Source organism: Panthera onca, chromosome A1, assembly GCF_046562875.1.
Source record: "Panthera onca isolate mPanOnc1 chromosome A1, mPanOnc1 haplotype 2, whole genome shotgun sequence".
NCBI lineage: Eukaryota > Metazoa > Chordata > Mammalia > Carnivora > Felidae > Panthera > Panthera onca.
In genome coordinates, this window is record NC_138339.1 from 59,046,119 (window position 1) to 59,073,707 (window position 27,589).

Below are 27,589 nucleotides of genomic sequence, written 5' to 3' on the forward strand. Positions count from 1 at the left end.
TAGACATTTATTGTCATGAGCTTCCCTCTTAGAACTGCTTTTGCTGCATCCCTAAGTCTTGGCATGTTGTATTTCTAATTTCATTTGTTTGAAGGTCTTCTATTTTCTCCATTGATTGTATAATGTGGCCTGTGGGTTGTTCAGTGGCATGTTGCTTAATGTCCACATTTGTGAATTTTCTAATTTTCTTCTTGTAATTGATTTCTAGTTTTGTACCATTGTGGTTAGAAAAGATGGTTGATATGCTTTCAGTATTTTAAACTTATTAAGACTTGATTTGTGGCCTAAACTGTGACCTGTCCTGAAGAATGTTTCATAAGTCCTTTAGTAGAATGTATAGTCTGTTGCTTTTGGATGGAATATTCTGTATATGTCTGTCAGATCCATCTAGTCTAATGTGTGATTTAAGGCCAATGTTATTGATTTTTCTCTCTGGATGATCCATCCATTGATGAAGGTGAAGTATTAAATCCCCCAACCATTATTGTATTGCTGACTTTTTATCCCACTAAGTCTGTTAATGTTCACCTTATATGTTTAAATCTCCTGTGTTTTGTGCAGAATATTTATAAATGTTCTACCTTGTCTGATTTACCCTTTTCATTATATGTAATGACCTTCTTTGTGTCTTATTACAATCTTTGCATTAAAGTCTAATTTGTCTGATAAAAGTGTAGCTACTCTAACCCTTGGTTTTCATTTGTACGGAATATCTTTTTCTATTCCCTGCACTGTGTGTGTGCTCTGTATAGATAGACAGAGTGGCTTAATGAATAAAAAAAATTCTTTTGATCAGATAATTTAGTCCATTTATATGTAAAGTAATTATTGATGCCTATTGGCATTTTTGTTTTCTGGCTGTTGTGTAGTTCCTTTCTTCTCTTGCTCCCTTCCTTTGTGATTTGATGATTTTCTATAGTGTTATACTTAGATTCCTTTATTTTGTCTGTCTACTATAGGTTTTGCTTTGTGGTTACCATGGGATTTATATAAAGTGATTTATAATCTAAACTGAAAAATTTTGAATGTATTCTAAAGTTGTACATTTTTACTCCCCCTGCTCCCATCTTTATCACTTTGATATCACAATTTACATTTTTTATCTTGGGTATCCATTAATTATTGTAGTTATAGGTTTTCTATTACTTTTGTCTTTTAACCTTCATGCTGGGTTTATAAGTGATTGACCCACCATCTTTACAACATCACATTATTTGGAATTCCATATATTTATCCTTCCCATGAAATTTATACTTTCATATGTTTTCTTGTAGCTAATTAGTACCCTTTCATTCCCACTTGGAGAATCTCTTTAACATTTTTTGTAAAGTCAGTCTAGTGATAATGAATTCCTTTTAGCTTTTGCTTGTCTGGAAAACTTTATTTCTCCAATTTTGAAGAACAACTTTGCCAGGTAGAATATTCTCGGTTGGCAGATTGTTACTTTCAGCACTGATAGAACTGCAAATGTAAGCCCTGCTGTCCACCAGAGTCAGGTGATCGAGGATCATCCCCTGGGTGGTAGCCACAAAAAAAACAGGGCACCAGACATGTGCACCAGCTCCTTTCTGGGAGACAATGGTGGTCTGGAGCACCTGCCCTCCAATGTCTCTGTAGAAGGACTATAGTCAGCCCTTAGATGTGTGTTTAATTAGAAGCTTGCCCTTGAGACTAAAGCTATGAAGATAAGCTAATTGGTCTCTTTCATAGAAAGATTGGGAGCCTCAGTCTATTGCCTCCCACTGTGCCCTAGTGTGTAGCCAGTTAAGAACTCTTTCTCCATTTGTTACAGTCCTGTGGGACCCATGAGTGAAAGCCCCACTGGCCAGCAGAGTCAGGTGATCAAGTTGTTCCCTGGGCAATAGCCGCAGAACTGGGGTACCAGATGGGTGCATAAACTCCTTTCCAGTAGATACTGGTGACTTGGAGGCAAGCAGAGGGAGAGTGCAAAGATGGTACTTACTGGCCTCTGTCTTTGGAGAATATATTAGTAGGTCCCTTACATGTGTTAAATCAGATGTCTGCCCTTCAGGCTGATGCTTTAACATAAGTCTCTTACACAGAAAAACTGGTCACTTTTCTGCCTCTGTGCTGGGCTCTGGGGTGGGTGGGTCTACAGGCATGAGCCCTTTAAGAACTATTTCTTAGTTTGCTATAGCTTCGTGGGTCTTGTAGATGTGAGCCCTGATGCTTTTCAAAGCTAGATGTTTTGGGGACTCACCCCTCAAGTGCAGGTCTTCAAAATTGGGGTGCCAGATGTGGATTTCAAACCCTTCACGCCTCAGTGAGAAGCTCAAGGTTGTTACTTTCCTCCTGATTGTGGGTCTCTGTGCCAAGGGGTAGAATTTATGGTAAGATTGTGTCTCAGCCTCTTCTACTTGTTTGGATATGGGTTTTTTTCATGTTCACCTAATGTGAAGGAGTGGGTCAAGTAATTTTTGGGTTTCTCTCAGTGGAAATTGTTCCGTATGTAGTTGTAGATTTATTATGTCTGTGGGAAGAGATGAGTTCAGGATCCTTCTGTGTTGCCATCTTGAACTGGAAACTTGTCATAGTTTCTAACTAATTCCTTGTGAGTAATTATTATCTGCAATTTTTGCCCACCTAGCATCTATTACTTCTTTTCTTTGGGGGAAACACCTGTCCTCACCTTCAACTACTTGTTTTTGGCTCCAGGCATGATCATGTGATACAGGCTTGGCCAATCAAGAAGTCTTATTGTTTTGCCCATAATGTCTGGTTCAGTGATGGACATTTACCTGAATCCAGGCCAGTCAGTGGCAGTGACTTTGCTGAGATGTCTCTTGGGATTATTGGAAAAGAGAAGCCCTTTTCTTCTCGACTTGAAATTAGTAGTTTGTACTGCTTTCATTGTGCAGTGGTTGAGAGTCACTTTGCCTACTCTCTAGGGAGACCTTCATGGGAATGAAGCCAATACAGAAGAAAGCCAAGCATGCATGAGAGACCGGAGCCCTTATGAGATTGTATTGAGCTCCAGGATACATACATCTCTGTCTGATTCAGTGAGAATGATCTTAGATTTTCCAATGACATGAGCCTACATATTCCTTTTGTGGCTTAAGTTAATTTGAATTGCTTTTTGCCACTTGTAATCTACAGAGCCTTGATTATGTCAAGTATTGCCATCTTTGTTTTTTTAGGACAAACTGAATCTCACACTGATACTGCTAAAATCAAACAGCAAGATAGGGGAGAAGATGTGGAGCTTTCTAGGGCCATGAGCTGGAGTTGGACAGAGGTCTGCTCTTATCACCTAGACCCTACTCCAATCTCTGCTCTCAAGGATTGCCTCTCCTCCTCTCTTCCTGCAAATGTGGATATTTACAGGGTCCATTTATAGAGCTCTGGTTGGACGGAGAGCCTGTCCTATCCCTGTAGCAATTTATAAGATTACTCTGAGTGAGCAAGGTTACTCTGACAACCAGTTAATCCTATCATCCTTACTGGGAGTTGGCCCAACATCCCCTGCCCCATCTTGAAGTTGGGCTGCTTAAGCCTTTTGACCCACACTTTCTTTGCTCACCTTTGACATTCCACAGACATATCCATGGTCCTCATGTCTTTATTTGATAACCTTTGCTGTTCTTCCTGCTGGGACTCAGCTGAGGAATAGAGTTCCAAGAAATAGAAAAAACATTTTTATTAATCCTATTCATTTTTCTGCCTATAGCAGGTCCAAAGGTGCATGTCCCCTGCTCTGCCATATTTTATGTGTCACCTAAGCATAATAAATCCATAATCCACTGTTCACCCATTTGCAGTGACTGAGTGGTAAGGACAGAGTGGCAAAGGAAGGATGATGGTGGTACCTCATTGCCAGGAATGTTTTGGTCCCACATCAATAACTGTGTTTTAAATACGAGTATACATCACTAGCTTGCTATGTATTCTCACCAACAGACCATGTTCCCCTGAGGAGGCCTATTTGTTACCTATTTAGCATTTTTGCCCCTTTCTTCCCCCCCCCCTTTTTTTTTACCCCCTTCTTCCTTTGTAAACAATTCCATTCAGGTGTTACAGGAAGGAGCTGATTAGTCCAAGCCAGAGTTTCTCAGTCTTAAGACTGTTGATATGTTGGCAGGATAATTCTTTGTTATGGAGGCCATTCTGGGCATCATAGGGTGTTTAGTGGCACCTGTGGCCTCCCACTAGATGCTAGTAGCTCCCCTGTCCTAGTCCTACAATATAAAATGTCTCTAGACATTACCAAATGTCTCCTTGGGGGCAATATCTCTCTCAGTTGAGAAGCTCTGCAATTGACACAAAAGGGAAATATGACAGATCAGTAGAACTATAGGTCCCAAACCTGGGAGGAGGGGCTGTTTTGTCTAAGCTTGGAGAGTGGAAGCTGTAGGTTCCTGGCCAGCAGCTTCTTCTGGCAGAGATGCCCAGGCAGCCTGACATAATATGTGTCAGCACAAAATCTCCCCGCTTTCATTTCAGATTCTTTCAAGCCGAAAGCTTTGAAGCTAATATCAAGGGCATCTTGGTAGACACTCAGGGCCTCCAGACTGTATGGCCCTGCTTGCTATGGCCCAGGAACAACAGGCCTGGGTCTTTTCCTATATTTGGTGCATCTGCTGCCCACCAGCGTCTTGCTTCCTAATTATGTTTTTCATGGAGATATAGGTCTATCTTCTAGGGAAGCAGAAATGGTCCTCAGTCAGTTGGTAGTGGCCTCTAGATCCATGACATTCTTTATTTAGAAAGGCCATTGGCTCCCAAGGTTGTCCCAGGGCTGGGAGGCTGAAGGGTGAGTTCTGTCTCCACCCTCACCCCTGAAAGCCCTCTCATAGTGCTGTCTCACTCATGTCATCACCTCTGGCCTACTAAGATGCTCAAGCTCTCTACCTCCCTTGGATACACCTGTGTGAGGGCAGATTATCTAGTGAGCACTATGGGGTCAGGCTTCCTCCTTCCATTTCTTGGTACTTCATCCACCCCCTGTCTCAATTTGTCACAGAGGCTTTCCTTGACTTCACTGTGGAAAGTACCCACCAGTACATCTCTACTTTTTAATATTATCTGATATTATCTTTACTTATTTGTTGATTGACACTCAGTTAAGCTCCAGGAGAACAAGGACTTTGTCTTGATCATCTTTTGTGTAGTCTTCAGTGCCTAGACCAGTACTGGGCACATAGATGTTCAGAAAATGCTTGAGAAAGAATGAATAAAGGAGGGGATTTAATTAGGCATTGGAGTGCCCAGGACAAATCTTCCTCCACATCTTAATAAGTGTTCTCTGCACTGGAGTGGCATCTTTCCCCATGACCCTTGGCAGTCTGTGACCATACAAATCACATGCCCTGCAGACTTTAAGCCATGTGTTGGGCCTTCTCTCCCATGTCTCTTGGGAACTCTGGATCTCTTTTTCCCCACTTCATGCTTCAAGAAACCAACTGTTTTCACTAACTCCACACCAGACTTGCCCAAACCCCATGAATTACAGTAATCTTTGCCCCAGGGAGTGAAGGTCAGCAGTAAAAATAAAACACACACCAGGGAGTAGGGCTGAACTTCTGGTATTCACAAGAGCATCTGAAGGCTCTCCTGTGACTCATCCATTTATTTTAATGACATCAGAATATGACAGTCTGTTGCATAAAAAATGTACATTATTTATCCCATAGCGGTGAAGTGGCACTATAGCATTGTTTTTAAAAACATCTTAAAAAATTTTCCTCTTAGAATCTATTGTTGGGTTAGAGAAATAAGCTTTGCCAAATGCCCAATTCTGTCTTTGCTTCTCTGGTAGCTGGCATCTTTCACCAACTTTCCCCAAGCATTTCCTTTGGCACTAATCCAGACTAGAATATATGGGTAAGTGTCACCAAACCATGCCATGCCCCAGCTTCCCAGACATCTGAGTGCACTGTCTGGGAAGGGTTTGGGGGGGGGGGTACTTTCCTGGCCACCTAGAAGGTATTACAGGGTCTTTCTCAAATTTCAGTCTTCCTGGATGCCCATGGTGGAGTAGCAAGAAGAATGATGGCCTGGGTAGACACCAGGGTCTCTTCTTGTTTCTGGTGTTAACTTGTTCGATGACCTTGGTCTCTGGTTTAGACCTTCCATTTCTCTGATTCTCAGGTTTATCACTCATCAGGGATTCCCTCAGGTTCCTTCAGCTTTAATACTGAGACCCTGTGAATTTTGAGGGGCAAGCCCATTTATGCTAGGGGCTTCTTACAGCAAAGTCAATGGGTGGCTGCTTGGCCTTAGGGTTCAAAGTAGCTTTGTATATGGTGGAAGGCAAGGTTAGCTCCAGCCCCATCCTGGCCACTCCTGGGTTCCTAAGGGTCATTCTGGGGGATTACCTCTCATTCTCTGGCTTTAGGTAATCTCTTTCCCCTTCCTTGCCCCCTCTTCCTTGTCCTCTTTCTGAAGTGTCAGACTCCGGTTCCTTTCTGAAATTGAAAAGGCAAAGCCATCTTCTACATGGAGCCTGTTGGCATGTGAATAGCAGCAACAACAATGGTAATAACATCTTACATTAAAGGTTTTTAGTTTACACTTTACAAATAACTTTTAAATACATCATTTCATCAGCCATTTTAGGATCTCTTGGTTGAGTCAAAGGGATTCTCCCTTTTCCTTTGCCTGATTCCTGCTCAGGGCGAAACAGAGCCTAACCCCCCTTTTCACATGTGTACGTATCCACACACAAACACTGAACCATACTTTTAAGCATGCAAATTACCTCACTAAATGTTTCTTGCCCTCTGGGACTTTGTTTCTAGAATTTGGCCATTGAAATAAGAGTTTTAATCTCTATTTGTTAGAAAAACTTCCTTTTGGGGACAATTTTCTTAATGATATTGTTTAGGCATTTAATAAAGTCAGGGTTTCCAAAACTAAGGGGAAGACTCAAAATCCCCTCAAGCTACACTAAGAACCTGGTCCTTTGTGGCTGACTGCTGCTGGATTCAGGATTGGGCCCGGGGCATGATTGACAGAGGCAGGACTTGGGTTCATTGGGGGAGCCAGAGGGAAAGCTTGCAGCCTGGTGAGTCCTCCCGGAGAAGTCAGTGACCCTGGGGTGGGCTCTCAAGATGGCAGGCTGAGTGGGCTTTATGTCATGTGGAGAGAGGCCAGCTAGGAGTATTGGTGGTAGAATAAGCCTAGGGTTTACCTGCCTGGGTGGGGTGGGCTGGCAGAGCATGAGGGATAGGGAGGGGTGTTGGGCAGATCTCAGGACAGAACTTTTGAGCTACCGCGAAGACTCTGGGGACCCACCTGGAAATCAGCATTGTTTAGCCACAAGAAACTGAACAACTGGGAGCCCCCAAGCCGTTCTGGGTGGTGGAGCCCTGTCTCTCCCAAGCCTGTCTTGACTTTGCCCCCAGTTCTCTTCCTAAAACACAGCATGTCTTACCTTCCCCCTGCTCAAAAACCCGGCTGGGTCCCTGCATTCTAGCTCGCCACACGTGGCTCTTAGTGGTTGAACCTCTGCCTTTACATCTTCCCCACTGACTCCTATTCCCCAGTGAGCATCCCACCCTCCTGCTCCCCCCCCCCCCCCCCCCGACCTCTGACTGTTCCCGACATACCGGGTCTTTTCCTGTTTCACTGCTTTTTAACAGGCTATGCCCTGGGCGATTAACTCCCTTTCTCAACCCCCTGGCAAACTCCTATTCATCCTTAAAGATCCAGAATTGGAGACTTCCAACTCTGGACATCCACTTCCCTTGTTCATATTGCCATCAGGGAACTCCTATAATAAAGCAGTTGTCCCATGATTGTTTTTGCCCTGGATTGTAGGATTCTTAAAGGCAGATGTTTCTTTCCCGTGAGGAGTAAGTTCTGGAGTTAGGCTACCTGGGCCTAAATACTGGCTCTACAGTTTATTAGGTGCCTGCTCTTGTGAAAGTTCCTGAACTTCTCTGTGCCTCAACTTATTCAACTGGAAAATGGGTTAGTAATGTCTTTGCAGGGTTGTTTTGAAAATTAAATGAATATTATATACATATACACACATATACCTATATATGTGTGTGTGTGTGTATATATATAATATAGAATGGTATCTGATGTATAATGTAGTAAATACTAAGTGAATCTATTACTATTTGAAACAAATCCATCATGAGGTACACTAAGTACCTGGAATATAATCTAAGTATGCATATTTTTAAGTAAGTTCTTCCATTTAATTTCTCCCTCTCTTCCTTCCTTCCCTCCCTCCCCCCCCCTTCTCTCTTCCTCCTTCCCTCCTTATTTGCCACTTGCCTTGTGCTCTTCCATCTTTTCTTTTTCCCTCCTGATTTTTGGAGCCTTTGGCCCACTGTTGGTACTCACAGAACCACTAGGCTCCTCTGAGGACACTCAGTGCTGGAAGGTCCTTTGAGCCCCACACTCTCCTCCCTGACACTTCTGCAAGGGAGGCTCCCAGGGGAAAGGAGGGATGAGTGAGAGATGGGCAGCTGAGCCCTGGAGCCCTCTGCACTAGACTGAGTAGGGAGAGAGGCCAGGGCAAGTCTCCATCAGGAGGTATGCCTTTGCTCTCCTAGAACTCTGTTTAGAAACTTGGGATACTGGGGGAACAGAACAAGGAATGGACATGAGCAGGAAAAATAGCAGTAGAGAATATCTACTTTCTTCTCCTGGTAGGGCTTGTCTCATGAACTTAAACTACCTGAATTTCTCCTGTTTACACCATTCTGGAGAAGGAATCTAGAACTTTTGAGTCTGGCTCTTCTACTTATCAGATATGTGGCTTAAGACAAGACACAGAGTTTGAGAGAGGCTTTGGTTTCCTTGTCTGTGAAATGGGGCTAAATGGCTTTACCCTTCTCATATGGATAAAATATGGTGCGGTATGGATATGTGTTGGGAAGTGTTGCAGATGGGCAAGGACTTGTCATCAATATGACGGTGGTCTGGAGGATCTGGTGGCAGAGGCTTGTGCTTCCCATAGGAAGATCCCCCAAGAACTTTCCAGAGTCGGACTTGTACCCAGGCTGTGGGCAGGCTGGGCTCCTGGCTGCCTGCTCTCCCAGTACTGCATTCTAATGTGAAATTCGTGGGACGTTGGAGGGAAGAGGACGGTGCACAACTTTCCAAAGGAAGGACCAGTGGTTGGGGCCTGAGGAGACGGCATAATCCCTTCTTCCCTTGACTCACCTGGAGAGGGTCAGGAAAAGAGGCGGTGTTTTAAAATTTGGCAAAACAGGCTCAGATGAAGGCTGTGGCAGAGTTTCGGATAGCCCTGTGGTGGAAGCCAGGGCCAGCCTGGAGGGAGAAGAGGGCCCAGACCCCGCTGGTGGCCTGGGGCAGATGGGGGCGGCAACCGCGAGTCTGATGTGGCCGGGGTACAAAAGCTTGTCCTGGAAGGATGGGCCTCAGCAAACAGGACTTAAAAGCTGGGTGCTTTTAGGGAAGAGAAAACAGTCATTAAAGATAAGAAGAAACAAAGAAAAATCTTTTCCTTCTCTTCCTCTTATCATTCCTTTTCCTGAGCTCAGTAAGCAGGTCTTGGTATCTCTGCTGCCATGATACTGTTTCATCACATTAAAAACTTCCTTCTTCCTCGGACAGGCTATCACTTCTTTATTCTTATCCTTTTGTTTTAAAACATTTTTATTAGTCTTATTTTTCTTAAAATTTTTAACAGCGGTTTATAAAAACACGACAAATACACAACACAAGACTTGGTAAAAATAACTCACTATATGGTACATATACTCAGACGGTGTGATATATTTATATAATAAAAGATGAAAATAGTCACTTTCCATAATAAAAATAAGTTCTATTTTTTGTTTATTTTACAATATACTTAATATTCTCTTCTTCTGCTTCCTCTCCAGCATCCACTTCTTCACCTCGAGTCTCGAGGGGGTCCCACGTGGCTGTCGCAGCCCCACGAAGCTGAAGTCTGAGAGGTGGGGGGGCAGAGGGCCTTAGGAACATGCGCGGCAGCCACACTCCAAGTGTCTCTCCACCTCTTCCACAAACGAGGAGCCGTCTGTGCACTGGAAGACGTATTTCCGCCGCTTGCTGCGGGTGGGCCGGCAGCACTGCAGCCCACAGCCCCCACGACACTCCATCACGGGCACTTTGGAGGCTGTGGCGCAAGACGCATAGCCTTTCTGGCGGCGGATCACCTCTCGGACTACCTCCCCCAGGCACAGGCTCTCTGCAGAGGGTAGAAAAGGTAAGGTCAGGGCATTGGTGGCATCGACGACAGGCCAGGGCCAGTTCCTGGGTAGGCTGTTTGAGGTGTAAAGACCATTTGAACGTCTTCACTCATCCCTCTGTCTCCCACCTGTTAGCTGCCCAATGATTCCACAACTATGAAGGCCTTTCCTGGGCCAGGCTCTCTACTGGATTTATGACTAAGCCCTGAGGATCTAATGGTGACAAAAACAAGCCCCATCCTTTCCTTCAAGGAACTCCAAGACCAAACTCGATGTGGCAAAGTAGTAGATGGTGGGCTAACTCCTGTGCCTCAGTTTTGATGTGCCACCTAGACTTAGAAACTGAGCTAAATGTCACCATTAAAAACCCCAGGAGATTAAATATTGGGATTTCTGGCTTCACAGAAAACCAGGAAGTGTCTGGTTTGCCCCAGTCCCCACTGGTGCAGCATCTAGGTCTGTTCACTTCAGCGATGACCGAATAAGTAATGATAAACAGAGGTGGATGCTCTATAGGAACAGAACGTGGCAAACAGCCTGCTGCAGCCCAGGGATGTGGCTCTGGAAAGTGCTGCTGGAGGTGAGATCTGCTTGGATTTTCATCTTCTGACTGCACTGTCCCTACGACATTGGGAGGAGGGCTGCAGCAAGGCACTGAGGAAGACCGTACTGAGCTTAGAGTTTGGCTTTGGCCATCAGCCAGACCCTCACTATCCCTGAGCCTGTCTCCTTGTCTGGAAATGGTGATATATTTCCCTGTCCTTCCTATGCCTCACAGCTTATGAGCCTCAGAGGAGACTGTGAGTGAGTAAGGGCTTTATGCATTTTAATGAATTTTGTTAAGCTTGATATAATTCTTCTAAATTATGAGATTGTTACAAGATAACGAGTGTACGAGTGTATGAATGTGGTTGGCGAGAGACCACATGTGGCAACATGTTAATTGGGCAATCTGGTGAAGGGAAGGTGGGAGCTCTTCATATTCTGGCAATTTTTCTGTAAATCATGTTTCAAAATATTTAATAAAAATTATAAAAACATCAGTTTTGGTTGAATAGTATTTCAACTAGATATAAATGTGAGCGTCCCTTAGAGACAAGGTGGTCTGCCTAGGAATCCAGTGGCAGGGAGGAAGACTTCAGTTTCCACGCAGGAAAATAACCCCCTGTGGGGAGGTGGATTTGAATTCTAATACAATCTAGTCTTAATTTTCCTGTTTACTTCAATATTAGCACACTACAGGGGTGCCTGGGTGGCTCAGTTGTTTAACCATCCAACTTTGGCTCAGGTCATCATCTCACGATTGGTGGGTTTGAGCCTACCTCAGGCTCTGTGCTGAAAGCTCAGGGCTTGGGGCCTGCTTCGGATTCTGTGTGTCCCTCTCTCTCTGCCCCTCCCCCACTTGCATTCTGTTTCTCCCTCTTTTTTTTTTTTTAAGTTTTTTTTTTTTTAACGTTTATTTATTTTTGAGACAGAGAGAGATAGAGCATGAACGGGGGAGGGTCACAGAGAGAGGGAGGCACAGAATCTGAAACAGGCTCCAGGCTCTGAGCAGTCAGCACAGAGCCCGACGCGGGGCTCGAACTCACATACCGCGAGATCATGACCTGAGCCAAAGTCGGACGCTTAACCGACTGAGCCACCCAGGTGCCCCTGTTTCTCCCTCTTAAACATTAAAAAAAAATTTTAAATGCACTACAGGGGCTGGGGGAGGGGAAGAGAGTAAGGAGGGTTTGAACTGCTGTGTTGGGGGGCTAATTTGTTACAGAGCAATAGACAACTGCTGCAGCAATGTAGGATATTGCCCCCATTTTCAAAATGAAAGAACAGAGGCTTTTCTAGAAAGCAGCTGACAAAGGTCATGCAGCCTCCAGGTGGCACAGCCAGAATTCAAACTTCAGTCTGGCTCTGGGGTCCAGTTCTGACCCCTGCACCCTTCTCAGGTTCCCCCTCCTGGGCACAAAGTAGACCCACCTTGCTCGCAGTGCTCCCCACTAAAGCCAGACTGGCACAGACAGTAGGGCTCCCCTCGATCTGAGATGTGGCACTGCCCCTGGTGACACTTGAAGGCCAAGCAGGCGTTGGTGGAGTCGTTCTTGTGGTCACACGTGGGCCCCCCGTAGCCCTCTGCACACTTGCACACATACGAGGTCCCGGTTGCCACACATTTCCCATGGCTGCAACTGTTGGCAGAGGAGAGAATGAGAAGGGGCAGAGACGGTGCTGCTGGAGGCTTTCTCTGTCCAGCCCAGCCAGGGACCAGGCTCTGACCAGCAGGCCCAGAGCTGTGGAACCTTAGGTCTTCTCCATCCCATGGTCTGTCCTCTGCTAGCCCAGCGGCTGAGCAGCAGTCTTGTCTTACTCTGCCACAGCTGGAGGCTCACATCACCCAAACTCCACTGCCAGCTGTGACCATGAGGCTGGCTTGCTGTTCTCTAGGCATTAGAACTCACATATCCAAGCGGCAAGTCACAGCTCAGAACATTTTAATTGCCATATCTTAACTGATAGCAATGGAACTATTACCAACACCATCATCAACGGTGCCAGGCATGGGACTAAGTGCTGTATACCTGGCATCATTCTTATTTTCTACAATCACCTCTCTTCTGCTGCTTCTATGTAGAAGACAGTCTTATCCACATCTCCTAGATGGAGAAGTTGAGGCTGAAATTCACCCTCATTCCACTTGCCAAGCCAAATGCTCATGGGGCTGCATCTGCCCAGAGTCATGTAGGTATGTGCTGTGGCTCTGGACAGGTTCTAAAGGGTCACTTGCCAGAGACTGGTGTTCTCAGCAAGGTCCTCACACACCGAGGTCTCTAAGTGGGACCTGCTGTTTGGCTGTGTAAGCTCCTGACCTCTTAAGCAGGACCTGTGGACAGTCTGACAATTCCTCCAGCTTTTATCGGTGCCGCTTCTTGGGTGGGGAAGGGGTGGGGGGAGGGACTGAATCCAGGCAGGGAGTCTAGGCTCTCAGGACACTGACCTGTGGCCCAGGCAGGGGTCGCGGGCCTCCTGGTCGCACAGCGGGCCGGTCCAGCCCGAGTGGCACTCGCACACCACGCTGTCCTTCTCCACGGAGCGACACAGGCCGTGCTTGCACACAGTGCAGGACTTGCAGCCTGGTGAGACCCCCAGGGACTGCGGTGGGAGGGCCTTGAAGTCTTGCAACTCGTTGTTGATGCGCACCTCGTGGATGCAGCCATGGAAGCCGCCCAGCGGCCGGTCCGTGCCCTGGCGCAGGGCTGAGAGGCCCGTAGAGGTGGGGATGCCTGGGGGAGGGGCGCCAGCACAGCCGCCTGAAGACCCTCCCTTGCCCACCAGCCCAGACTTCCCCTCAGAGCAAGGAGGAGGTCTCTACATGCTCACAGTTAAGTGCTCACAGCTCTGGGCCTCCGATGTTCAGATGGAGGGAATGGACCCAAAACCTGGGACCTTGTCCACAGAAGGACTTGTGTCCTTTTTCCTACACTTTGACTCTTAAAAATGTGAATTTGTTGCCAACCTTTTAAATATAGAAAATTTCTAAAATCTCTATTTTGGGCTTGTCTAGAAAAAAAGATGAGCTGGCTAGTCACAGGGCCACAACTAGCTGGATGGAGGAGGCCCACCCTCTAGGCAGGGAAGGGATGGTGCCTCCCATTCCTCTACTGTTCCCACCAGGTCCTCCTGTCCCCATCCCTTGTCCTAGCCCTGCACAGCACCAGGCTGGAGAGCTAGAGTTTGGGAGAGAAGGGGTTTGGGCAAGCAGCCTTGATCTGTGGAACCTTGGGGGTCTTCACAGGGGGACAAACTGTGTCCCTTCTGGGACTGCCCTTGACTGAAGGCTTTCCCTGGACCCCTGGCACCTGGACTGGCTGTTAATACAGATTCCTGGGCTCCTTGGCAGGGATGTCTTGGGAATCTCTGTGCTGAACAAGCTGCTCTGGTGACTTTTTTTTTTTTTTTTTGCACATAACCCTTTGACATCTACAGGTCCTGGGCTGCACTTCAGGTCTAGGCTCTGCCAGACAGGTGGCTACTTCTTTTTGGCCTTTATATGACTTTAATCTCAAACATGTTCTACATGCATCACCTGAGCCTCCCAGTGTCTGACATGGTGGCAGAACAGAGGGAACATGACCCCTGCAGATCATGGGGCTTGGACTCTGTCTCTATTTCCTCCCTCCCCATTCCATCTTTGCCTCTTCCCACCATCATTCCTGAACCACTTGTGCTTCCCAGAAGGAGCCCTGTCTTCTCTCCTCTCCTCCTCCCCATGATCTGGCTTACTTGCCACTTCCTCCAAGAAGCCTTATGTCATTTGTTTTGGCAGTGGATGCTGAGAGCAGGGGAACCCCAGCCAGTGGGCCTGGGTGTGGGTACCTGAGCATAGGTGGGGGGTGTAGGTGGTGGGGATGGGAGGGGAGAAAAGCCTTACCTCCGAGGTAGAGGGGGCTGTTGATGCCTACTGCCGGCTGCTTCTGGAGCTTTCCCAGGCTCTTCGGGGCTCCTTTATCCACCACCAAGTTCAGGGTCTGATTTAGCATCACCAGCTCCACACTGTGAAACTGTCCGTCATTCACTGTCTCCACACTGGGCAAGAGAAAAGGGGTGAGAATCAGAGGGTTTGCTTTATGCTTTCTGTAGCCAGGCCCTGGGCTGTGAACGTGGCCAGCATTTGAACTTGGCCAACCATGAAGCACAAGTGGTTCATGGTTATCATTATTGGTTTGCATTCCTTTCCAGTGTTTTACAGAGGTAAGCAAACTCCATCCTCCGACCACCTTCTCAATTTTTGCTCTACTGCATGCCACTGGAACCATTATTTCATTAAATTTTTCTTCAGTTGCTCCATTTCCCCCTTAAACACCAGTAAGGATATAATAAGGCCAACATTCTGGGAAGGAATACTGTCCACGAAAAGACTATTTCAGTATGATGTATATATTTTTCCTAGTACATATGAAAAGAGTGATCTCTCAGTTAAAATGTCACCAGTGTCTTCGTCCCACCTAAATTCGTCTCATGCACCATCAGAAGTATGCACGCCATATTTGGATTAATATTACCACACAACACTGCTTCACGTGTTTACAGAATTATAGAAACGAGGAAACAGAAATTCAGGGAGGTTAAATAATGTTCCTAAGTCCCCACAACTAATAAGCCATAGGCTAGGGATGTACACTGAGGTGCATCTAGCATCAAAGCCCACATGCATGCCCGTTTCCCATCGCCTCCCTCAGTACCAGCAGGCAGTCACCAAGGGCTTATGAGACACAAGAGCTAGGTACAGGGCTAAATGGTTCTCTGCTATTATTTGAGCCTCACCATCATTCTATGAAGTGGTGTCAGATATCCCATTTCACAGCTAAGATGACTGAGGCCCAGAGAGGTTAAGGGGTTTGTCTGAGGTCATCCAGCTAGTATGTTCCAGAGACAGAATTCATAGGCAAAACATTTGACTCCATAAAGTTCTGCTCTTTCCACTACTTGATCCTCGGCTGGGCCTGGGAGAGAGAAGTGAGCGCAGGTGATAGGTATTGGGGGATATGGTACTCCTTCCCTGAAAATGGCTCTCTGAGAAGGACGCTGAACTCTGTCTTAACCATTCAAATGTGGGTGGTGAATATGGAGGCTCCTTCTCCCCTTGAGTTCTCCCTGGCAAATCCCCAGTAAGTTGGATCCAACAAGAGGATCCTATGCCAGAGATGGCACCGATTACCTGGGAGGCAGGGACAGCTTCAACGACTGACCTGGAGTTAGAAATCTCAGCCAAGAGGTGAGAGAAATGCTTGGGAGAAGAGAGGATAAATTGGGGTGGGGTGGAGAAAGCATGGAGTCTGTCCTAGCCCCTTTTTCAGTGGGTGTGGCCACTCAGCGAGTGTGGCCACTCAGAAACAGAACCCCTCTGGGTTTCCGGTCTTCTCATCTGTAAAAGGGGGAGAACAACCTGACAGAATTACTGCAATGATCAAATCAGAGGAGGTACTTGAAAGTCCTTTCAAGACTTTGTAATTTACACTGTAAATTATTGAGAAAATGTGACCCATTATCACTAGTGTCAGAGTATTAACGACGATAAGAACCGACCATTGCCTGCAAACCTCCTGACTCCTGCTCTTGTGCTGATCTCTGGGAGAAAGTGCTGGTAGAAGGGGGCATGCAGGAGCCCAAGACCTTCCCAAACCCATCATGAACTTTCTTACTCTCCCATCTACCTATCATCCAACCATCATCTATCCTTCCAATCACTTGTCTCTCATCCATCCACCTACTCGCCCACCGAGACCAGTGGCAAACAGTACAGACATGTACCATCACGAGCCCACATTTCCTTAGCCTTTCCTTTAAATCAAACCACCAACATAGTAGTGTCAGGTCAGGTCAAGAAATAGGGCAGTGGGGGGTGGAGTGATAGCTAAGAGTCCATTGGAGGATGTCATTTGTGATGGGGAGCCAAGAAGCCATAGAAGATGGAGCTGTTCTATTTCAGTAGCTTCCAGCTACTCTAAGTAGTGAGCTGAGGATAAGGCAGAGACCTGTGTTCCTGCAGATGAGTTGATGATGGTGTCAGTGGGGGAATGAGGGCTGGTGTGCAGAGACCACAAACTCTGACCTTGAGCCCTAACACAGTTTTTTAAACATACATGCAAGAACATGCAGCTGTATCCCTAAACCATTTGGTAAATTGATGCTGTCCTGAAAGAGCTCCCCTTCCCCTGAAGTGTGTAACTAATGCTGAGCAGCCACCTGTTAGAGAGGAGTTGTAGAGAGGCTGCAGCTCTGGGTGGGTGGTCTTGGCATTCCCTTCCAATATTAAAATTCAGGGAGTCTGAGGCAGCCGCTATCCCATTATAAACACCCACAGACACAGTGAGCAAACACATACCACTAACCCCTTCCTGGCCACTTGCTCCAAGTCTGTTCCTTTTTTCCTTCCTGCACTCCATGCGCTGGTCCAGGCCCTGGTGCTCCTCCATGGAGGGTCCCAGCCTGGAGACAGTGGTTTGGCAGGAGCCGCAGGAGCAGAGAGGACTGTGAGACCACCCTTCCTGCCCCCAGTTAAGTGCTAGGCTCCTCAGTGCCCTAGCCACTTGGCTGTGTGGAGAGCCTCTCTTGATTCCCATAAGGCAGGTCCCTTCCTCCAGCTATACCCTTCAGCTAGTTCGTGCTCAGGAGTTGGAGAGATCTGGTATCACACTGGGTCCTCCAGCTGAGGGACTCTTGGCAAGCCCACTTACATGCTATGGGGTTGGTGATGATGTTGACCTGAGTTCTGATTGACAACACAGGGCCCCTGACACCTGGCAAGCACTCAAAGGTGGAATGATGATTTCTTCCACCCTGATCCTAGGCTTGGAGGAGCTGGGTGTGGCAGGAGAGACGAAGTTGGGGAGCAGGTTACTGGACCTGGAGGAACTCTTCTACTGATTCTCAACCTTCCAGATGCCCAGGCCTTTGGGTTTCTGTCTGCTTCCACTGGCTCATAACCATCTCTGAGGAAGGCACTCATGAGAGCCACATTTTACAGAGAGGGAACCTAAGTAACTTGACCAAGGCCACATTGCTAGAAGTGGCGGAACTGAGGTTCAAAGTCAGTATGGATTCCAAATCTAAACCTCCCATAACCCACGCCAGTAGGTGCTCATGGGTTGACAGGTTGCCTTCCTGGCACATCTTTATTAGGGTCTCCTGGAAATGATGCTAAAGCCAATGGTTTTCACACTGTAGGTCCCTGGAGGGGACTGCAGGCTGTGATTTCTCACCGCCATCTAACAAATCAGGATGGCTCCATTTCTACCTACTTCCCCGCCTCCCCCCACCTTTTAAATCTTGGCCTTTGAAGTATATAACGAGAAAAATGACTCTGCTGCTATAAGAAAAAAGATTGGGGTAAAAAAACAAAACAAAACAAAAAACTCCAACCCAAACCACCTGCTGTTAACTCTAAAAGAAATGATCCCACTGTGGTTCCAAGCCTCCTAATTTGTCTCCTGGAGAGAGATTTGGGGATTACAGGGAAGACTCAGTGGGGCTCTGAGAGTCTTTCCCAGTATGCACTGGGCCACATGAACCAGCATCCAGTGGGAGGTAGAGAGCACTGGAGGTGTCAGAGCTAGCTGGGTGGCTTCTGTGTGGGATCGGCATGAGGACATGTGGAGTTCTATTCTGCTTTTAATATCAACAGTGGGAGTATGTTGGGTGCTACAGGACTATGCACTGTGCTACTCTGTGCTAAGCACTTGACCTGCATTCTCTCATTTAACCCTAACAAGCCCCTAAACGAGACATACAATTTTTTTGCCATTTTAGAGATAAGAGGCCTAAGGCTTGGAGACTTAAGGTGTCCAGCTCAAAGACTTAAAGTGGAAGTGGTGGAGGCAGACTGAAACGCAAGCTCCTAAACCAGGGACTGTACTTCCCCGGGGAGTGAACGGTTGGTGGGCCATTCCTCCAGGTGCTGTTGGGCCTGCTCACCTGGGTGCTGAGTTGTGGCCACTAGGTGGCAATAGAGCCTCGCAGGATCAAATAGTCCCTGGGATTTCAGTTAAGCCGAAGTCAGAGACTTCAAAGTCAGAGACTTCAAAGACTGCAGGGCAGCAACTCCCCAACTCCTGGACCACCATGGCCCCAACTCTCTCTTGCTCTGGCCTTCATGCCCCAGCACAGTGGGAACATGGGTTCTGGTGGGAGCCTGACCTGGGTTTGAATCTCAGCTCCGCCATTTACTGGTTTGTGTGCTTTAGGGCCAAAAACTTCACCTGAGCATCATGTTTCTCATCCCTAGAACAGGAGTGATGACGCTTACCCTAGGGCTTGTGGTGAGGAGCAAGTGAGACAAAGACCTTGGCAATGGATGGGACTATGGTAAATAAGACTCAGGGAGCATGTGTGATGGTCCAAAGAGAGCTCTCTTGTGGTGTTTGGCCAACCTTTGAACATTGAGCTATTTCACATAGAAACCCCGAGTTTCTAGTGCTCCTTGATGATCTGCATTCCCACGGGGCAGCATCTCCTGGGGCAGAGGTCAGCTGTCCCTTCGGACAAGGCCTGTGCTCCCCAGGCTACCACACTCTTCACACTCCCACGGAGACCTCAGTCCGCTTTCCCCAGGTTCGTTCCCTTACTTGGCCCCTTGGCCTCTCTGGTAGGAAATAGTGCCTGAAGTTCCTCTGACAAGTCTCAGAACTACAGAACAGTGCAGCCTGTTCCCATTCTGGGGCAGGCAGGCAGGGGCAAAGACAGGCTTTTCTGTGTATTTGCCCTGGAACCTGGGGTCAGACCTTGAAGCGCCAGCACTCCCCTGTGGCTATAGTTAGGCAGATGAATCAAACCAGGCTCCCACATAGAGGAGGCTCAGAATCCTGCTGCTCCAGACCTGTGGTTCCCTGCTGGGGGGCACCGGTGGTTCATTCTCACTCTGGGGCTGTCCATGGGGCCTCAGTGGGCAGAATTTTGCAAGCTGCCAACTCCCCTGATTATTACCTTTGGTTTGGCACCCTGGCCCTGAGGCTAAGGAGGCCTTCCTAGGTGGCCAGGGGTCACCACAGTGATCCTGTGCCCTCTATTAACCCCAGTCCCACACAGTATGGCTTCTGTGCATACTGATGGGCCTCCCCCAGCCCAGTGCCTTCTGGAAAGGCAACCTGTGGAAATGCTTGTCAGCCACCGCTGAAGCCTCAGCTCAACATTACCACTTCCTCCAGGGAGCCTTCCCTAGTCCTCCAAGCAGAAATGTCTGCTCCCATAGCATGCACCCGTATCTTCTGCAAGACCTATTTTATTCTGCCCATGTGACTATCGCTTGTTTACACACCTGCCTTCTTCCCTGGACTGTGTTTTGCTTAACTCTGGGTCCCCCACACTTAGTCCAGGATCTGGTCCATGCAAGGTGCCTGGGAGAGGTTTGCTGAGTGAAAGAGTGCACAACTGGGGCAAAGCCAGTGCTGCCACACAGAAGACTGGAAGAAACCCATTTTAAATAATGGGATTTCTGGAGACTTGGGCCCTTCGGGATTGTGAGCTGAAGGGCACTAAGAGTCTGTCACTAGGCTTCGCCTGTGGGCATGGGCATACTTCACTGGGTTCCTCCTGTGGATAAAAGGAAGAGCCTGGGGTCTCCCCAGGGCCCCCTATTAACCCTCAGCCGACTGACCCCCTGACAAGGAGAGAGAGTAGTTCTATAGGGGAAAGTAGTTCTCTGGGTTCCTATTTCACAACCTGGTTCAGACAGCAGAAAAGCATTCCAACATTCTTACCAACAACATCACGCTTTTACCAACCCCCCCTCCCCCCAGCAGCTAACATCAGTGTGAGGGAAGGGCTAGGCTCTGCTGGGATGGGCTCTGGACAGGGCTCTGGACAGAGCTCTGGACAGAACCCAGCCCCCTCCCCAAGCCTGGCTGCCACCTTCTGTCCTTGACATGCTCATGTAAAGGTTCAATTTGCCAAGCACTTTCTCATCTGCCAACCCTCAATATCCAAACGCCCCCCCCCCCCCCACCCATCCTGCCCTCCTCTTGCAAAAGTATGTCCTGTTATCCACAGTACACAGGGAAGGAGACTGAGGCAAGAGGTCGAATACCTTGTTCAAACCTGGATGTGTCTGATACCACAGGCTGTGTGACAGGCTGCCCCAGGCCCTGCACCCAGGCTCTCTGTCCACTTGGCCCATGACCAGCGGCTCCAGAAACACAGATGTTGGGAGGCCCTGACTCCAGGGAACTCGTGAAGCCACTGGTGACAGCTCCTTCTCCTGGCATCTATTGTACCCAACTGTCCTAGCCTGGTCAGTGATCCCTCCACCCACCCCTGCTGTGAACCTCTGCTCTGGTCGAACCCCCTGTGTTGTCCCCTAGGCTTGCCAGTGATGTCCCCTCAGCCTGCTTGCCCACCTGTTCTGCTCATATAAATTCTCCCTCTCATCAAGACCTAGCATAAATGGTTCCTTCTCCAGGAAGGTTTCCTGCGTGAGCTGACAGTTCTCAGGCTCGTGCAAAGAATCACCTGGAAGCTCCCTGAAACAGATGGCTGGGCCCTACCCCAGTGCTTCTGTCAGTAGGTGTGGGGTGGGGTCTGAAAATGTGCCCATCTCACAAGTTCCTGGGTGCGTTGCTGCTGCAGCCCTGGCACCACACTTTGAGAACCACTGGTTTAAACCAATGGTTCTCGACTGGGTTTGTAGGTGCTGTTTTGGGGGTTTTCATGAGAGGAAGTGTGAAGGAAGAAGCTTGGCTCTCTCCAGCCCCTGCAGGACAGTTTTGCTTCTGTGTATTTAATATTCTTGAGTTCAATAGAAAAGTTTTGATTGAATAAATGATTTAGTCTGAAAACTGCTGCTCTTCCCCAATCCTAACCAATGTGCTCCTGCTTGCAGAGGGGAAAGGCTGGCCTTGGGATGCGGGCCCTTCTCACGCATGGTGCTCTCCCCCCAAGGAATGGCTCTCCTGCCTCGGGCAGTTTTATGTGATTTTTAGGTGTAACACAAACATTTCTCATCTCAATGGTTATTTTTATAATTATTACAAAATATTTATGACTAAAATGATTTTTTGTGTTTAGTACTTATTCCGCTGAGAAGTAGAAACAAATCTAACGTTGAGCTAGCATATCTGTGATTTCACAGACGATATTCCTTGAGATGAAGCTCAGGGTAGAGAGTGAGCACATTTAAAGGCCATGTAAGGTAACCTGCTAAGTAACAGTATAGCTGACATACCATATTTTTACAAGCTTTTTGTAAAAATCAGGGCGATTGTTGGAAAGACTGAAGTTTAGGAAAAACCATCCTTCAGAACAGTTTGAAAGTCACTTAAGGAATAGTCCTGCTCCCTCGGTGCTCTGGAATTTCTTCCCCTTGAGTTGCATGCTAATCTCCCCCTGTTTTCTTTCTTAAACTAATAAAAGATGAGGATGACATTTTGAAAAGGGCACCTCATTAAGCAGCCTCATCCCCATTGGCACACACAGCTCTGCACGGTAGCCAGCTGGCCATTTATCTTATGGTAATGAGGTGTCATCTCCCTGTGGGGTCAGCCTTCATCTCCTGCCTCTTCCTCCAGCACCGCCCCTCTCCCTCCCACCAGCCACTCTGAGTGTGTGTGCTTGGAGGGCAGCAGGGAGAAGAGGCATCAGAGTGGCCCTGGCATCTTCTCTCAGGGCAGGAAGCAGGAGGGAAGACGCAGGACCTGTGAGCATTGGCGGGAGGGGCTGTGGTCCTTACCTGTACACTGTGGTTGGTGGGGAGCTCAGACTGTCATAGACGAGCCTCACGTGGCCCTGGTACAGCTCCAGCGCGAGGGGGTCATTGTCTCCCTTGTACAGAAGGATGCCGTTGTCCTTGTCAGTGGCCACCTGGAGAGGCATGTGGGTTAGGGCTCCCCTGAGGACTAGCCTCCCAACCCCCCCTCACAGAGACCTCTTCCGGGAGGCATCTGAATGGACCCCAGATCTGAGTTCATTTCCCTATTTTTTCCTTTGTCTGGTCTGGAAATTGCTAGAGGGCATATACTTCTACTCCAGCAAATGCTGATGGTGCAATTCAATTCAATAACTATTTAATGAGCACTCACTGTGAGCCACTTTGTTTATGTATACACTTATAAGATAAATATAACACACACTATTTTAGTGTGTGTGTGTGTGTGTGTGTGTGTGTGTGTGTGTGTGTGTGTGTGAGGAACCCCAAGCTCTACTCTAGCCTCTCCCACCGGCATACAATGTAATCCCACTCAAATCCTTGCCCCTCTCAAGGCCTCCGTCTCTCTGTATAATCTCAATCATAAACAAAATGCTAACAATTACCGTTTCATTCGGTGTTTACTATGAACTAGGCGCTGTGTTAAGAGTCATCTGGGGAATTTTAAAAAAAAATCATTGTCTAGGCTTCACCCCAAACCAACTACATATGACTCTCAAGGTCGGGGAGGGGGCAGGCAAAGACAATTTTAGGCATTCTCCAGATGATTCTAATGTGTTGCCAAGGCCGAGAGACACTGGTTTCAGAAGTTGCTGCCCAGAGGGCACACCCCGCTGCAGGGCTGGGGTTGTCTGACTAGCCTGTCCACTCCCATCGCCCAGCACAAGTGCAGCTTAAAGGAATGGATGTGGAGCAGGTGGTCTGATGGACCCTCTGGATGTCTGGGGCACAGGTGCTGCTCTGGTTAGCTGGGACCCAACATTCAGGTCCCTGGGTGGGTGGGATGCAGGGAGGAAGGCAGGAGGGCAATGAGGAGGACCCAGGAGGGGCTGACACACCCAGAGCTTCCTTCGTGTGTGTGTGTGTGTGTGTGTGTGTGTGTGTGTGTTCAGGGTCAACCCTCATCTCAGACGCCTGCCCACTGGACTGGAGGCTCCACAAGGTGAGGCAGTTTGAGCTTTCTGTGCATTTCTGCAGCCCCAGTACCTGCAATGGTGCCTGGCATGCAGAGGCATGCAACAGATCTGTGTTGAACAAGTATTTTCACCATAAGCTTAAAGCTAGAGTGTCCATGAGCAGAAGGAGAGCAGGGCCATAGTTAGTGCCATGTGGCAGGGGCCACTCACTGGGCTGCATCCTCTAGCTGTGTCTCTGGGGTCTTCCTCCCCAGAATGCCTAGGGGCCAGAGCCTGCTCTTTCTCAGCCATATACCATCCTTGCTCCACCCTTCCCAGTTGCATTTGGGTCACCCAGAAATGCATTTTGGAATAAATTTGCTCAGGTCCACAGGTAAGGAACCTGAAAGAAGTTAGCTGGAAAAGAATTTGGTTCCTACTAAGTGGTTTTTCATTCCCTGAAAAAGGCCCTGCTTGTTTGTGCCTCTGGGCCTTTGTACATGCTGATGTCTCAGGCTAGATGGCATCCCCTCTTCATCCTGCTCTGCCAGCCCCTCATTCTTCTATCCTTCTCCAGGCAAACTCCTACTCATCCTTGAGATCTCAGTTTAGTTACCACTGCCTCTGGGGAGCCTATCCTATTCTTTTCAGCGGGCGAGGGAGCTCTGTCCCACCTATGTGCTCCCACAACACCCAGAGTTACCACTGGTCCCTCTGCTTGTCAATTTCCCCTGGGCAAGGGGCTCTGTCTTGTCCATCACTGAATCCCCATTGTTAGCACAGTGTCTGACATATAATATTTGAGTGAATATTTTCTAGATAAATGAATGGAAAAGGCTGCACGTGGGGACTGCTATTAGCAGTGAAAGCCAGTCAAGAGTTGTCTGTAGAACAACAGCTGTTCTCAGAACAACTGGAGCTTGGGGGGCACATAGGGGCGGGGCGCACCTGCAGGGAGATGTTGGCCTGGGGCCGGACCTTGGCGGAGGCTAGTTCCACGTAGGAGTCTTTGCCCACAAAGTTGACAGTGATGAGTTTCTCGCACCTCGGGCCGGCGAAGCCTGGGGGGCAGCGACAGGTCGGCTCCTGCTGTACCACGATGCACTGGGCCCCGTTCTGGCACTCATACTGGTCACAGGGACTGGTCTGAAGCAGGACCATGGGTGGGGGGTGCTCACAGAGGAGCCCGCTGTGGGGAGGGGAGAGGAGGGACGGAGGAGGGATGAGGAAAGAACAGTGTGGGGAGACAATCATAGTTATTTGGGCCAAAGAGCCACCAGCAGAGAGAGGGAAGAAAGATGGTAACTGGGACTTGTTCCAGTCCTACCACCAACTGGGGCAAGCCTTTTCCTTCTCTAAGACCCAGTTTCCCCATTTTTAAAATAATAGGGTTGCATGAGAGTGCTGGCCCCCAAGTTTCAGTGTCATCAGAAACATCTGGATGAATTTGTTAAAAGCCCAGATTCTCATCCATCCATAGATGAGTGGATACACAAAATGTGGCACATGCATACGATGGGATATTATTCAGCCTTAAAAAGGGAGGACATTCTGACACCTGTTACGACATGGATGAACCCTGAGGACATTATGCCAAGTGAAATAAAGCAGTCACAAAAACACAAATACTGTGTGGCTCCACTTTTATGAGGCACTTAGAGCGGTCAAATTTATAGGGTCAGAAAGTAGAATGGTGGCTGCCAGGGGCCATAGGGAGGGGGAATGGGGAGTTAGTGTTTAATGGAGACAGAGTTTCAGTTTTGCAAGATTAAAAAAGTTCTGGAGATGGATGGTGGTATTGGCTGCACAATAATGGAAGTGCACTTAATGCCTCTGAACCGTACATGGAAAAATGGTTAAGATGGTAAATCTCATGTTATGTATATCTTACCACAATTTGAAAACATTAAAAAAAAAGTGCAGATTTCTAGCCCCTTCTTTCCGCCCCCATTCTAATTTAGTAGCTCTGGGGTGGGCCTCAGGAATTTATATGTTCCCAAGCCTCAACATGGTCTCAATCAGGCTTTGGAAAAACTGGCCTTTGCAGAGTGGTTCCTTCTCAGAGTCCATGACCAAGGCTCATTTGCATAGTTGGATTTATGTCATGCAGCAAGTACTGATGTACATGGAATTGTCCCCAGGCCGCCCCCTCCCCCGCCACTTCAGGTCTGGTCCTTGCCTCCCCCTCCAGTGCCCCCTACACCCTTCCCTTCCAGGCAGTGTAGGTGTGAGGGCTGAAACCCAGTTTCTCCTTGTATATACCCCATGGACCTCTCCTGACCCCCTGGCCAGTGCTTCCCATCCCCTCCTTCTCTTCTGGCTTCAGTGATTCCAGTGACTAACCCCAAGCTCTCCTATTTGCCTCCATTTTTTACCATTAGGGCACAAGGTTTTTGTTCTCCAGCCTAAAAATAAGATTCCTGCCAGTGTGGCCATGTGGCTACCCCTATCCTGTAAGCTGAGCTCCAAGATGGTAGCATCTTCCATTAGAAGGAATCATGCCCAAGCTTGACATTTTGTGAGCTGGACCCTAAGTCCAACTTCCACATGGGTGCCCTGGATGGCTCTTCTGTCTATAACACGGGGTTGACAACATCTGGTCTTTGACAAGGAAGGACTGACCTTCCAAGGAAACTCAGGAGGCCCAGGGCTAGGGCTACCTGGGCATGGGTGAGCCTGCCTTAGCTCACCAGTCCCCAGCCTGCAGGCCCCTTCCCGAGGGGCCCCTCCACCATACCTGAAGCCCTGGGGGCAGATGCATGTGTAGCTGTTGACTGCATCCACGCACTGGGCCCCGTGGCGGCACCTATGGTTCACGCAGTCATCATTGTCCACCTCGCAGAGCTTCCCGCTGTAGCCAGGGGGACAGTCACACCTGGAACACAGCAGAGCAAGGCTGTCCATGTGCCAGGCTGGCTTCTAGGTGGCCCTGTGTCGTCTCTGTCTACCCATGTTCCTAAGTCCCTCTCAACTCTTGAGGACTCCCCAAAACCTGGCCCACAGTTGGTTTCACTGGCCATCCATGGGCTCTGGGTCCCTGCAAGTTGACGTTTGCTTGCTTCATGTGGTGACTCCTGTTTTCAGGAGTGGGTGGTGGGGCTGCTGATGTGCTGCTCCTCAGGGAAGAGGATGGGAGCTGCAGCACCCTCTCTCTGCCCCCACCGGCCCTGCTGGCCCAGGTGCACACCTGAGAGGTGCACCTCACGTGGGGACTCCCTGAGCATGAGCCCGGAATACGCATTCCTGGGCTCCTCCACCTGGGTGACACTGTGCCAAAGTTCCAGCAAGAAACAGACCTGAAGGCACCGTGTTACCTATGGGCACAGGTGGACACAAACACTTCCTGGCTCTTCTGCCTCCTGCAGGCTGGAGCCTGCGCACCTCTCTGGGCCCACCCACTGAATTCTACTGGCCAGAATAGAAATAATAACTACAGCAGAGGCAGAGGAGGAAGGTGGGACAGGTGGCCAAGATGGAGAGGGATGAAGACCTCTGAATACACATGGGACAGAGAGGAGACTGACAGGGGAGGCATCGGGACAAAGGGATGGTCCTCCCTCCCCCCTCTCCTTGCTCCTCCCCCGCCTTGCTCCTCTCCCTGCAGTTGTGGATAGAGTGGAATCATAAGTGGATCCTGGCATTGCTGGGGTTGGTTGGCAGAGCATAGTTTGTGCTGTGGATTCATGGCTAGGTAGACACTTGGGGGGTGGGGTATCCCTGGAGAAGGACAAGTTCTAGAATCAGAGGACTTACTGAGCCTGCATTCAGAACTGATACCTGCTAAGATCTGACCTGTTCACCTTTACTTATTTTTTTTAATGTTTACTTTTTTTTTTTGAAAGAGAGAGAGAAAGAGAGACAGTACAAGCGGGGGGGGGGGGGGGGGGCGCAGAGAGAGAGGGAGACACAGAATCCGAAGCAGGCTCCAGGCTCTGAGCTGTCAGCAAGCTCAGAGCAAGCATGGGGCTTGAACTCATGAACCGCGAGATTGTGACCTGAGTTGAGGTCGGACGCTTAACCGACTGAGCCACCCAGGCGCCCCTCACCTTTACTTATTTGAAGGGTAAATTTGAAATACGTGACCTACTGCTGCACCAGAAGGTGTGAACTTTCATGTCAGAGCCCAC

General features: G+C 48.4%; 1 protein-coding gene across 3 annotated transcripts in view; it reads right to left on the minus strand.

The window, feature by feature from the left end:
* Window positions 1–5,530: 5,530 nt before the first annotated feature.
* Window positions 5,531–27,589, minus strand: part of SLIT3 (slit guidance ligand 3) — a 687,161-nt gene continuing 665,102 nt past the window's right edge. For all 3 annotated transcript variants that reach the window (XM_078446678.2, XM_060634984.3, XM_060634985.3), the window contains exons 30-36: window positions 26,200–26,337; window positions 24,411–24,651; window positions 22,372–22,502; window positions 14,584–14,738; window positions 13,150–13,435; window positions 12,135–12,343; window positions 5,531–10,159 (exon numbers count right to left, since the gene is read on the minus strand). In XM_078446678.2, coding sequence (XP_078302804.2) covers window positions 9,924–10,159; window positions 12,135–12,343; window positions 13,150–13,435; window positions 14,584–14,738; window positions 22,372–22,502; window positions 24,411–24,651; window positions 26,200–26,337 — 1,396 coding nt within the window. In that variant the 3' untranslated portion in view covers window positions 5,531–9,923. The remainder of the gene's footprint in view (window positions 10,160–12,134; window positions 12,344–13,149; window positions 13,436–14,583; window positions 14,739–22,371; window positions 22,503–24,410; window positions 24,652–26,199; window positions 26,338–27,589) is intronic.